This window comes from Perna viridis, chromosome 6 (genome assembly GCF_037379345.1).
Source record: "Perna viridis isolate PV_CMFRI_1.1 ecotype Kerala chromosome 6, ASM3737934v1, whole genome shotgun sequence".
In the NCBI taxonomy this organism is placed as follows: Eukaryota; Metazoa; Mollusca; class Bivalvia; order Mytilida; family Mytilidae; genus Perna; species Perna viridis.
In genome coordinates, this window is record NC_142450.1 from 45,012,646 (window position 1) to 45,027,335 (window position 14,690).

The following is a 14,690-nucleotide window of genomic DNA, read 5'->3' on the forward strand; positions in this document are numbered from 1 at the left end:
GATTGACCGTTTCCTGTAAATTCGCCCTTGATTTAGAACACTATCTAACAGGAAACACCTTAAAATACATAGTCACTCGATTGTTAAACACATACCAACAAACATACAACATAATGATTAGTAAAACTGGATGCGAAGCTATTTTAAATTTTATCAATTTAATCAGAGTTCTTATCTTCTTTACAAACTAAAGTTCGGAAATAGAGAATGTACTTGTAGATTATTCCAGGATGCAGTATCCTAGAGTGACATCTTTTCCGAAAGCCCCATCAAAACGTTACACAAAAGAGGATGCTAAAAATAGTGTAAAATTGGCACAAGAAATTGTCGAATTTGTTGACGATTACTTGTAGACATACTGAGATTTAGTGACTTATTAGTAGATTTAATTCAATGTGTTCTGTTCCATACTGTAAGAAATACAATATTTTGTTGCATACTGATGCAGAAAATGTATCAATTTAGATTTTGTTTCCATTCCGAATAAGATTGCTATATATTGAAAACCACGTGCTTGAAATTTATATGAACAAGTACAGTGTTGTATGAATTTGTTGTATTTTGAAAAATCAATTTGCAAAATGGGCATTGATTCATATTTAATTTCTATGAACAATAATTTCGTAAATGATTGAAAATATTTTATACAGACAATAGCACTTGCATTGTACTACATATTTGTTTTAGTAAATTTCGTTTTGACTATTTTATTCGTTTGATCGTGTTTTTTAAAAAGTTATTTTAGATTAAAAATTAAATTAATTAAATTAAAGTAAGACGTGCGATAGTGGCATCCTCGTGTGTTATGCACGAGTGTTGTTATTCAGGTGGCAATGACTATTATTTCTACTGTAAATAAAAAAAAAAGATGTACATCCCTATTTTACATTTAAAAATTCCAAGTCTTCCAAAATGGACATATTTCCTGCACAAGACTAACTCAAATGGTTGAAATTATGCGTATTTCTGCCATGGTCTACAAAATAAATAGTGTCTTGAACGGTAATTTATAATGTATTCATATGCATACATATTTAAGGTATATTCAAAAAGTTTTTTTTCTCATTTTTTTCTCACTTTCAGCCTCTTTTCTCATTGCAATCAATGAACAATATAAATTTTTACTTTCGAAATTTTACTCCCTACCCATTGCAGAGACAGGCAAGGAGTTTATAGAAATTAAGGCCTTTATGTTATTTGTCTAATTTATCTTTTAACTCTTAAAATATGCTGAAGCTGTGTTCACTTTTTCATATCTTAAAAATATTAATAAATCATGTACATCAAAACCAGTTAGTTCCCAAGACACATGTCTCAATCAATGACCAAGCAACAGTACCTGCTAGCTATCAACTTAGTTCATGTTTTGGACAACTTCACTTTAACCTTAATGCCAAATTCAAGAAAGCCATTGAAATACATAACTGATACAATGCCTTCTATTGAGTATGTAAATAACTTCAATGAACCTGAAGACAAATATTTAATGAAACTATCGTGGATTTAGTTTTTTGGATATTCACTTCCTTTCAATGTCTGTTGGTGTAATGCTCTGTGATAAAAAAAAACAGACAAGAGAACACTATCTTATTTTAAAAATTGATTGTATTTATCAGAGTTTTCAATCTAATCACATTGCAATACAATAGCATCATGTTGATAGTTCACACTACAACTCTTTCCTTCTATTGCACAGAATCAATATCATTACAAAATCAGCATCAGATAAAATAATTATTGAATAAAATACCTGATGGTAACAAACATGTTACAGAATGTAAAGAATACTGAGAAAAAAACTACAAGATAGAATCTAAATTTTTAACACAGGTCATTATAGTTTAAGGTAAAATCTAGAATAATAATTGCAGAAATATAACTAAATGACACAACTTGAAATAAATCAATAAAATCTGGGGGTTCTCAGACCTTAACTCAACTGACAGCACAGTCAGGGCTAGTTACAACCTATTATCTAATCATTCATCAATTCTGTATCTGGTATAAGTATGGTTGGAGAACACCCAGAAAGATCTCATTTACTTTAACCTTTAGGCTAACTATTGAGTTTGCTCAACAGAAGAACAGGAGAAGGCATAGTACTTAAAAAAATATAGTATCGTATATTTTGCTTTTTGAAGGATTTTCAAGAAAGAATCCCTCATAATTGGTTTAGTAAAATATATATACGTGCAGAAATAAAAACATTTTAGTATGGTTTATGGTACCAAAAAAAGTGAAATGTTCTAAACTCCACAATCCATATGGGTTGCAATGTCAAGGTCATTGCACATTTGTTACGACATTATAATTCCCAATAATTTATTACTTGTCTCTTCTCTCATCAAAAGGATTGTCTACAACAGATTCATGAATCATTATAAACAATGGAATATAAGTCAGAAAGTCTAAGAGATCTAATGCTTTCAAATGACCTAATTTCTCTCTAACTTCCTGTTCATGATCCTGACTAATACCCCCCGCTCGTAGCTCTATACACAGCTGGTCTAATGGTATAGTGTTGGTATCTGGGTCAACATTGCACTCCCATAGTTTCTGTAAAATAGCCAATTATAGGGATGTCATTATACTCTGTATTGTAATTCCATCAAGTGTTTGACTCTATTTGATTATTCTGTAGTTTGAATAAGTTAATTCATCAATTAAAAAGGAATTTTGTTTATCATTTTTCTGAAATTCAAATAAAGAAAATTTAAATTTGTTACTATTGTACAGAACTAGGATATATATTTGATAAAAAAGGAGAACATTTTATAAGTTGAGTTATCTCCCATTAAGAACACATTTGTATGGTGAAATCTGCTTTTGTATTATCCTTTCACTTTACTCTTAACCTTTTCCCTTTGTTTTACACTACAAATAAGCTTCCATCAAATGTTTTGAAGATGTGATTGAAGAACAAGACTTACTTTGCACATGTACATTTTGGTATCAAGGGTTTTGAAATCCATACTGCCTATCATATTTTTCATCCATGAACTGAAAAGACAGGTATCTAATTAAATAGCTGCTACATTGTATAATTAAATAGCTGTTACATCATATAATTAAATAGCTGCTACATTGAATAATTTTAAAAATAGCTGCTAGACTGTATAATTAAATAGCTCACTGGGGTAAAATGGTAGACCGTAACAGCCGTTTCAGTCGATCCAAACTGGAGGATGGAAATTCAGGTAAGAAATTAAGTTTTTTCATTAATAAAGTTGTCTTTTCAAGTTATTCAACAAAATAAATATTGACAAATAGTCAGCCATTTATCAATGCTTGATATTTAAGTGGGAAGCATTTGGGTAAAATGTATGATTAATGAGAAATTACATGGGGGTATGACCTTAACAAGAAAGGGGGATAACCATAACAGAACAAGGGACTGATGAATGGGATGTACATAACAGGTTTATTTGAAAAAAAAATATGAAAAAGTTGTGAAAGATATTATGGGCAAATTAGTTACTGAACTGATCTATTAGTTTAGGTGTTTATCCACAACTAAAAATAGACTCCACAACTAAAAATAGACTGGAAAAACAGAAAAAACTACATCATTGTTACACTTTTTGAAGTTGATATTTGAGTTTTTTTGTGCCTTTAAATTTATTATTTTAAAAAAATTCTTCTCTTTTTCTCTTTGTTCCCTACATGTTAATATCAGCATTAAATTAAGTGGAGTATTAATGGTGTATATTTCAATTCTGTAATAATTCATGATACGTAATAGAGAAGGTATATATGGCAACAATAATATATGCTTGAACGGAATTAACCTGAAGCATGTATATCAAACCTAATATCTTAGTCAAGTAAATGGAAGCCTTATCTGCCCCCTTCTCTATCATTGTACATAGGTATTATTCTGTTTTATGGCAAAGAAAAAATAACACGTCTGATTAAGGTTTCATAGGATGAAAAAAAAAAATGGTAGGTAGCTAAAATCATTTTATATTTTTAATTATTTTATATTGACACTTATGAAAAACTTCTTTTTTTACTCTATTAGTGCTCAAATAAGAAATGATAGTTTAGTGGCATGTTATCAAAAATACCCGTAAAAGTGCTAGAGTAGGCAAAAAAAATATTTGATCTGTAATGTAATCTTTAACAGACATATTATACAAATGTTTACCTCTTGTGTCTATTTTCTTATCGTAGCTGTTTCTCATTTCTCTTATATGATCATATTCATAAAAGTTCAGATCTCATACAAAATAATATTATGAAATTAGAAATTGTATGCCACACATACACTCCCTGCCGTATGCAAACCAACAATATTGCATATACTGCAGGAAAAGACGTACATGTACATTATCACAATGTTTCTGCATTACTTAACATGGAGGTACTCTGCTGTTTGGCTGTTACGTTTAGGATTTTTGCTCCAGGAAAATGTTGGGAAAGTCTTCAAAGATGGATCGCCAAATCCACTGATTCAATGTGCTGAATTTTTTTTTCAGTATTTTGTACAAAACACTGCTTGTAGTAGAAGCCATTTGGATTAAATTTAATAAGTGTATCAATTTTCACAAACATACCAGAAAACTTTAATGAATACTGTGAAAGTACTATTGTTCCTGAGGTACCAATTTTTATGATTTTCGTGGGTAGGCTAAACCACAAAGTTTGGTACATAACAAAAAGGAGAATTCCATTAATGTGTATACTGAAAATCTCAAAACCACAAAATCAACAATCAACATACTTGTGTTTCGTTCCTAATACATGAACATTGGTAACCACGAATTAAAGTACTTTCACAGCTGACAAAATTATACAATCCCACATCACATTAACACTGACCCTCTAATAATAACAAGTAGCTCACGGAAAGCCTGAATCACTCACCTAGCAAACCATGCCTTATTAACTAAGTAAAAATTTTCCCCTATGCCCTGTAATTCCATCAGATCTTGACGGTGGCATAAGCCCGCTATACATTTGCTGAGAAAGAACATAAAATGAAGTTAAATCATGGCTATTCAACATTTTCATTATCACCATTCCACTCAAGAGACCAAATATTGTTGAAATCAAACCAAGTATAAAAATTAGAAGGAAAATAGCTGTCTAGAACAATCACCAATCAACTTAGAATACCATGTTTCCTGGACAAACCAAAAACCATTTGGAATCTGAGCAACTGGTGAAAATGGCCACAAAATGGCTGCCTAAAAAAGGAATTTCAATATTGCCAGTCCATGCTGAATATCATGATTATCTTACGAGAATCTTTCATCTTCATTATTCTTCTATCGTTTGAGGGGAAAAAAGACAAAAAGCATTTTGACCCCCAATGTTCTGTTTTTAGTAATGAAGGCCATGCTTCTTAAATGATGAAAAGTTTTAAATGATCAGTTTGTGCAAGATACTGTAAAGAACAGTTATACCAGCTTTCATTAAAATTAGTGGCATGGCTTCAGAGAAGAAGATTTCTAAAGTTTCAAATCAGTCAACGAATCATTTTGAAAATTTCAACATGGGTTCATCTTCTGATGTTAGGCAATACCATTATATCCATGACAGAATTTTGCTAAATTCAATGGTTTTTGAGTTATTTGCAAAAAAATCCTATTTTGACCCCTGTGTTCAAGTTTTAGTAATGATCGTCATGTTTTTTAACTGATGAAATTCTTTCTAAAATGATCAATTAATGCAGGATCTCCTAAGGAACAAATATGCCAACTTTCATTACATTTTGTTTCATGGTTTCAGAGAAGATTTTCAAAGTCATACACATGAAAAATGACCAAAAAAATCTGTTTCAAGGGCCGTAACTCCTACATCAGGCAATGAATCATTTTGAAAATATTGGCAAAGGTCCATCTTCTAATGATGAATGAAAAATTTCTCAGTCAGTATTTTGCTTAATTCGATGGTTTTTGAGTAATTTGCAAAAAAACAGTATTTTGACCCCTATGTTCTATCTTTAGTAACATTGGCAATGTTTTTCCACATTTCAAAAAATTTAAACAATCAGTTTGTACAGGATACCCTAAAAATCAACCAAGCCAAGTTTCATTCCAATCGGTCAGGCAGTATAAAGGAGAATATGTTTGAAAAAAGCTATAAACTACAGATGACATTAGAGGACGATGGACCCAAAGCGATGGCAATAGCTCACAAGGCCTTTAGGCCAGGTGAACTAAAAATTAAAATAAGGGATGAGGCACTTTATCCTTGAACCATTTTTTAGGAATTAACACTACCTGTAAAACTCTGTTCTCAACTTACTCTAAAGCACTTATCTTCAGTGACAAAGCAGCCATGACCGCAAACAGTTTAAAATCAGCACCTTGTGAAATATTATACCCTGTAATTTCCATCACCTAGTAAGAAAGTGAAAGCATTGATTAAACTTAAATAATATGAAATAGCGGGTTTTTTCATGTAATAGAATATTGATCCAGACACCTCCATCCCTATTCTCTTGCAACAAAACTGTATAACAATGACCTTACAAATTTAACTAGAAATACTGTATTTTGCAAGCTCACAAAAAGAATACCACCCAAATCAAATGGGCAGTAATTATATTCCTTCATGCATATCTACATGTGGTACCCAACCTTCCCACAGAATTTCATCAAAATTCCTCGAGCTCTTAAAATGAGTTGCACTTATTAGGTTTTACCATGTAAAACCCTGAATTTGGATCATCTCCCTTTTGTGTCCTCGGAAACTAATTATATTCCTGCACATTAACATATGATACCCAACCATCCTATAAAATGTCATCAAAATCCTTTGAGCTGTTTAGGAGTTGCGCTTATAAGAAATGTGGACAGATGGACAAACAGGTGGACGGACAGCCAGACAAACAGACAGGGTGATTCCTATATACCCCCAAACTTTTTTTGTAGGAGGTATCATTAAAAAATGCATTGAAAAATAAGCAATCAGTCCTCGGTTTCATAAAAAAATCTGTATTGAGAATTTCCTTGAAACATCAGTTTTTCCACGAATTTTCAATTCAAATTGATTTTTTGGAAAATCTGAATTTGAGATTTTTTATGAAACCTGACACAGACCTCATAGCTAACTTAACTCAAATATTTGCAACTGTGATTTGATAAAAATAAAAGAATAAGCTGCATATGTGCTTGTAACAGTATGATATAACACAGTTATATAATACATCAAACAAAAGCTTACTTTAATAAGTTTTAGCTTTCTGAAAAGTTATGGCGTGCTGTGTCACATACAATGTATTTAGTTGGTACAATAGTTGTTTTGTGTGCAGGAAGTATTGTATACAGGTATTTCATACATGTTGTTTATTTCTTTACATGGGATTATGTCATTTAAGATAATGTTTCTTTCTATACTTTAAATCCTTGTGTCATATGTTAGTAGACTACTTTGTGCTTATTGAAAGTTGAAGTGACCCGGTGTTGATGGAGTGAGTAGCAGTGGTATCTGAGCTATAAAATATAGGTCAAAGACAAACACTATTTGGTAGGCAGTCGGTCATGTATAACCTACAAACTGTTTTAATATCAGGCATGTAGACCACGCTCTGTAATTAACTACCAAGAATTAGTGTAGTCGTATAAGCTTGGTGTTTACCTATTTAAGTGAAGAGATTCCTTTTCCATGACAACAGCATGATTATCATTTACATGATAAATTCAAGCCTTGTGACTGCATATCATTGAAGAAAAGTGTGTTGTTAGGAAATCATTCTTTATTTCATGAAAATGTTTTTCATATCGGCAAAGTGTTCTCACAACTTGCTTTTAAAAAGCAATTTCCATCGACAATTATATGCACAAAATACTGTATGAAACATTCATAAGTTCAACAATTCTAATTAAATAATAAATGCCCCAGTTGGCTGAAAGAACCAGCATTTCAAACACCTGCTATATATATAGGTCAACACACAGTATCATATTAATTGGCCCACACAAGACAAAACAGTGTGTATATCTATTTATAGATCGTTTGTCATACAATTTTTAATTAATTTTGCACCACAAACTAAATGATTGCACATGTTGCTGTACATGATGTTATCACACACCATATAAAAGTTACATAAATATTTAAGTTGTCTGCTTTAGCATATTTAATCTATCAAGTTTGACATTCTTGTAAAAGTTTGGGAAGTTTGACTTTTTTCTTACAATTTGCGGATTAATGTACACAATCTAACCATTTTCAGGAGGGACTGACATACACATTTGATGATTTTTATGAATCCAATTAGAATCAGTAAATTGTTTCTGTCCTGATATTGGTGTTCAGAGATTGACCAATAAAATGCCATATTATAAATTAATATTTTTGAGTTGCAGCTTCTGATTGCTAGTATGTAATTTAATTAATTCATGATGGCGTGTATATCATAAGAAACTACATGCTTCTAGAATGAAGCAAATATAGATGAATATTTTTTTGGTACATCATCAAACAAGCTATCTTCTGGATAAGGTATTTCAGTTGATGACTATGATCCAGTATAAATATTTTGAAATATCAAGAACTATACATACCCTATACAAATACTCCTCCTCTTCATAAGATATATTCTGGTTGATACCACGGAGGGCTATCATAACATCTACCCCCTGTATCCAACCTTTCTTCTCATCGTCAACCTAATGGTGAAAATTCATGAAAACCATGAAAAAAAGATACAGCTGTAAACACAGGGTCAGGCAAAGTCATAACTGCAATGCATTCTGCATCACATGGGACCTTCATATAAGGCTTTACTTTGCATGATTTAGAGACCCTTCACAATGAAGAAAGGGTTTGAAATTAATTCAGCTCCCTTTAGAAGTTCTGCAATAAACACCAAAATTTGAAACAACACACACGATGTTATCCCACTTTAAGTTAACTCTTTCAATGATATCAAGACATTAATATTAATAATATATCAGTCATGAAATAATACATGTATCTGAAATGAATAAAGCAATCCATCAAATTATACTTACAGATTCAAAAGTTCTTTTATAGGCATCCAATGTATGTCTATTGAAAATACAATACTTGGCTAGAAATCCATCTGTAATAGATCAACATGCATGTATACAGTGGTTGAAAACAAAACATATACTTTGAGCTCTTATAAAAATAAACAAAAGGATAAAAAAAAAATTATAAATTGTGTGAAATTCTAAATTACATTGACAAATAAAAAATCACTTAGATTGTGCAATAATTTAACAGTCATGGCGATCAAGAAATACAATGTATGTTAAGTATCATTGAAATCAGTTAAATAATTCAGGAGAAGTTTCAGTGATTAAGACTCAGAAGAATCCTACACATTTCTACATTTTGTGTCCAGTTTTAACAGTTTCATGAGTAAATGGAAAGTATTCGACTTGAATGCTTTGACCTTACTGGATTACCCAAAAGGTAAATTTAATGCACTCTAGTTTCTTAAAATTTACAGAACAGTTGAGAATGAGTTGTTGTCAATATCAATTGTGGGGTGTCAATAGACTTGACAGAGTGGTTCCTGTGAATCTCTTAAAAGTTATTTACAAAGATTGGAGGTAGGGATGATTGAAGATCCTCAATGCGTGGCTGACTTTACTATGATATTTATATAAAAATCAAAAGAAACTAGTTTAATTGATGTATAGAACAACATGGAGCTCAAGCATTATCAATAAACATTGTAATCTGATTACTATTCAATGTGTAACATCATGTATATAATCACAAAGTGTATTACAAACAAATTCAAACATTAGCCCATGTATAATGCTGCCTTGTGTTGAAGTGCATCACAATTGTAAAAATGTAAAACTATAGAAAACATGAAGAAAACTTTCTTTAACTTCTAACTTAAAAAACTTTTTATTGTGAAATCTTGTGATAGTGCCAATGATTTTGTACATTGTGCCACAGTCATACTCATTTACTTACGGAACATATAGCTATAAACTGAATAAGGTAAACAAAATCATATTGTATTATCTCCCTTTAATTGTAATGAACAATCAGGCTGATTGAGATGCATAAAAATATTCAGAGCATGTGATTAACTTGGGTATCACTGATACATGTAACCTAATGTTTCAGGACCCTCCCTCCAACAAACCTAGTGATCATTGTGAGATCACAATCACTAATATAAAACATGAGCTGTTTGGATTGTTTCAGTATCTCAGTATGCTCAATATAGTACTATATAGAATTATACACCTGTGTAAGAAGTTTGGTAACTATTGACCCAACAACCCAAATTGTGAAAAATGGATGAATGACAGATATGAAAAATTATAACGCTTCAATTATGGCAAATTTATGTTATAGGTTTAGTTTTTGTACCCATAAGTTACGAACTTTAAAATAATGTTTTGTTCTTCGAGATCATAAATCTGGTGTAATGTGTAATTATTTTATTAAATACTTAGAGCTCCTTTTATAAATGGTTTTAAACAATCAATTCCAGTAAGCTATAAGAAAGACCAGCAACTCACACAAAGTATGATTATAAATAGTGCAGACACAAATATATTGTGAAGTGCCAGTAGCAGGCTGTGACATAGATTTTTGACCCTCTTAGGATCAATAATTAACCTCCGGACCTACCATCACCATTTCTACTCAACCTTACTATCCCTTACTACCCAAACAGCACTAACTAAACATCAGCTGGATTTACTAAGACTATCACTCTAACTATCAGATAGCACCAGAATTAGTTCCAGATTTATCTTTATATTTAAACCAGTGTCTGCCAGCAGAAATAGGTAACACTGATACATATAGCTTGTTAATCATATTCTAACATAATAAGTTTTAAAGTCGAAAAATATGATAATGTGTATCTATGATTTACAAATAAAAAAACAAAAAAGGACTAAACACATATGTGTAGTACTAGTCCTAATACAAAGGATATACAACTAACCTAATCAAATAGTATTAATTTGGGAACATTTATATTTTGGTTTTATTTGTTTTATAAAAAGAGTAGTGTGATAAGATTAGGGTCAATAAAAGGCACTGGTATTCAGATTGTATATGTAATGATTTTTGTGCATTTTTTATGACATTCCAAATATTAATAACGATTAAATTTTTTTTTTGGTCTTTACTCAGAAGTTTTTTTCAGTACCCGATTGATTTTTCTATATCTAATGTTTTCTTTGTACCTTTGGAAGCCTTAAGAAAGTATAGAACATGAAATAAGATTCCATCACATGATCAAACAAGACTTACCGTCATATAATCACACTAAACTTACCGTCACGTCTAAACATATTGACTGCCACTTGTTTTACAACTGCTTTTCTGAAAGCTTTATGCAGCAAAATACTCATAACAAATAATTTATAGTCAGATTAACCCTATAGTGAATCTTGTTGCAAGCCTTTAACAGTCAGTATATCTCCTAATCAAAACAGACGGCATTCAAACCTAGCTTCTGGTTTTATTATTTTTAAAATATGGCTGATTCTATTTTCTTATTTCATAAATCCTTACCAAGTTAGCATTTTTCAATGTAAATATCTAACAAGTTACTCAAGTTTTAAACCAAAAAATAGATTAAGCAGTTCCCCCACCTACAGAGCTGGGGTATTATAAAATCTTACAATTATTAAACTTTCGAGCCTCTTCCTCTGCCTCAGCTTCACCACCAGTCCGTCTATTTCTGTTTTTCATCTTTTCTATCATCTCCATTTGTTTTTGTCTTCGTCTTTCTGCTTCTTCTTGTCGTCTCAGTTCGTCTTCATATGAAGTGTCTCTTCTAAACTGCCTTTGCTTTTTCAGTTTTTGATCGAGTTTGACCATGGGACGTAGAGTTGATTTATTGCCAGATTTTGGTTTGGACTCATCACATTTATGAAGTGTAGGATCAGGTAATGGGGGTTCTTCTAAGTCTACCACAGGAAGCTCAGGCTCTTTGACTACAATAAGATTATGTACAACATAACTGTTATTTACTTATTATTCTACTCCTTATTACATTAACATTAATACAAGTGGTTTAACTACCATGTGGTGGGTTATTTTGGCGGGTGTAAAATTTATTGATTTGTAGGCATACAGATACGAAAAATTTTGATGAATGCATAGAGGTGCACAAAGTACTACTGCCCAGAGTAAATATTTTACATAATTTATTTTGGTGGTTTAGACCACTAAAATATGCCAAAATTGGCACCCCGCCAAAATGAACCACTATATGGTATGATGATGTCAACATCCTGGTTTTATGTTTGATAAAAGTACTGAATAGTTATTGTCAATTCTAAGTATTACATGCAACACTATATCATAGGATGAATGCTTAAAAATCTAATTTCATAATTTGAATTGTACCCTTCACAAGTTGTTTAATTAGTACTAAGTTCATCAGCAAACTTCTAGTTCAATGTAATCAAGAAAGGAATACGATGCAAGTGTGAACTAACCTTGAACTTCAGAGACAGTTTCCTCCTCTTCCTCAATATGAGGAGTAGGAGGTCTTTCCTCTATAGGTTCTGGAGTAGGTGTTGATTCCTGTCTTTCAAACTTAGGTTTGACTTTGGGTATAAAGGTTTTCTTTACTACTGATCTTTTCCTTGGTTGTGGCGGAGGACTAGGAGACTAAACATAAGAACATTTGTGAGAATTTTAAAAATAAATATTCTGTTTTGGACAATCTACCATGCTTATAAACATGGATGTCCTGTGCTTTTCCTTTTGAGTTAAGTGTATAACAAACTGTTATCACAGAGATATGTCTCGCCTGTTTGATATTGTCAGAAATTTTTTTTATCCTGGAAGCAAAATGCTGCATCCTGGGCTTATTTAGGAGCATAAAAAACACCTGATAAGGGGAGCGAAAACTTAACATTTTGTTCATATGATTGCCCATCTTCCCAATTTTTTTTTTACGATGAGGAAAAATGCTGCATCCTGCTTCACCCCCCATCTTTTTATTGTATCAAGAATTTTCCCAAGTTCAAATTCTAGCGCGCAAATTAACTTTTTTAACTGGTGCATATGTATTTAAATAGCCAATGAAAAGGCTGGGGTATATACTATGTCGGACATGCGTTTCCCTCCCCTTTATTAAACTCTCCCAGTAATGGCAAAGTCGTCACATTATGGACTAGACCAAAACATAGAGTTTAATTAAATAAAGATGAAAAAAAAATCGGTAATCATTTTTTAAATCAGTTGAAAAGTCGGTAGGCAGTAGAAACACCAGAAAATTGGTAGACTACCGCCAAAAGCGGTAGGGTTGGCATGTATGAATGATGGTAATGCATCTGTACACCAAATATCATTGACCTAACGTAAGGGGTTCGTGTTGAAATGAACTTATCAGAAAACCTAACTTTAAGTTTGTTGATGCCGCTGCCGCCGTAAAAGCAAAATCTAAGTCTCACCTTCGTCACAGGCGAGACAAAAATAGGTAAGCATTAATTTTAGTGACACAAACTAACATGTTAGACAGATCATCTACTCCTTTGTCTAAGTATGTTCTGTAATCTCACATAATACCAATTTTTTCAGGAACATCAGAAAAGTAGTCAAAAGACATTAGTAAAGTCAAGTAGTCATTATAAAAGTTGTCATATTAAAGACTTAATTAATACAGAATTTCTGCTCTGGTAATAAACACTGACCTCTGGTGATTTATCTGTAGAAACAGTCAGAGAGAGGGGACCAATCTTGGTGTCTTCGATAGTGGTTACAGAGTGTGTTGTATCCTCACTGATCAGGGTTCCAGGATCCTCTAAGTCCAGTCCTGCTGTAAATAAAACATATGATGTTATTCAACCACTTTGTATATATGTACATACTGTGTTAGAATAGGATTTCTTCATTCATATTTTCAATATGTCCAAAAAAAAATCTCAATAAAAAACACATACAATAATATAACTTCTGAATTTACAGCATCAACATCCTTGAAACTCTCACTAAAAGACATTTTAATCTACTTAACTAACAACAAACTGATGGTGAGACCTCACATTCCTTTCTAACTATTGCAATCAATATCATATTTGTATAATCTTCAATATAAAAACACATAAATACCCTCAATGCACACAATTAAAATACATTTTGTAATGGTTCTCATCTCTCATTATTTTCTTTTACAAATAAGTTCAAAACATTTGTAAAAAGTATTTCTACTCCCTTTTCATCCAGGTTAAATATACTACTGTTGACATTATTTCTCTAAATCTTCAATTTTTAAATCTACTGTAACAAATGCAGATAACCTAAATACAAATTGATAGGAAGAAAACTTAAAATTATAATTTAAAGTAAAAATGCCTATTTCTCATTTTGAATGGAAAGAACAAATAATTTTGTGTCTATAAAAATCAGGATTTCATTTAATATAAACCAAACTAGATAATAAAAATATTAACCAGTAATATCTTATAAGGTAAAAGTTCAAAGTTAATTTGAAAATGATAATTTACTTATTTTATACAAATTCATGTAAAGTACTTTCCTAAAGTAAACTGTTTAAACACCAACACTTTTCTATTACATTTGTTCTCTTATTTTCTTTGAGAAAGACCATTTAACTTTCACAAAAGTTTATAATTATAAGAATGAGAATTCTTACCACTGCAGCGAGCTGTTCAATCTAAAATCTCAATATACTTTCATTTATTTCAAAGATGTGTAAGGAGCACTCAGTTACTCAATCAGATTTATTCACATTTCAAACCTAACTCACCACA

At 31.5% G+C, this 14,690-nt stretch overlaps 1 protein-coding gene across 18 annotated transcripts in view; it reads right to left on the reverse strand.

The window, feature by feature from the left end:
• Window positions 1-1,587: 1,587 nt before the first annotated feature.
• Window positions 1,588-14,690, reverse strand: part of LOC148615218 (uncharacterized) — a 51,065-nt gene continuing 37,962 nt past the window's right edge. For 13 of the 18 annotated variants that reach the window (XM_088589918.1, XM_088589914.1, XM_088589913.1 and 10 more), the window contains 9 exons: window positions 13,611-13,735; window positions 12,408-12,582; window positions 11,586-11,900; window positions 11,237-11,290; window positions 8,967-9,037; window positions 8,517-8,621; window positions 6,253-6,347; window positions 2,931-3,000; window positions 1,588-2,556 (listed from right to left, as the gene is read on the reverse strand). In XM_088589918.1, coding sequence (XP_088446044.1) covers window positions 2,326-2,556; window positions 2,931-3,000; window positions 6,253-6,347; window positions 8,517-8,621; window positions 8,967-9,037; window positions 11,237-11,290; window positions 11,586-11,900; window positions 12,408-12,582; window positions 13,611-13,735 — 1,241 coding nt within the window. In that variant the 3' untranslated portion in view covers window positions 1,588-2,325. The remainder of the gene's footprint in view (window positions 2,557-2,930; window positions 3,001-6,252; window positions 6,348-8,516; window positions 8,622-8,966; window positions 9,038-11,236; window positions 11,291-11,585; window positions 11,901-12,407; window positions 12,583-13,610; window positions 13,736-14,690) is intronic. The other 5 variants (XM_088589915.1, XM_088589929.1, XM_088589916.1 and 2 more) reach the window with 3 other exon arrangements.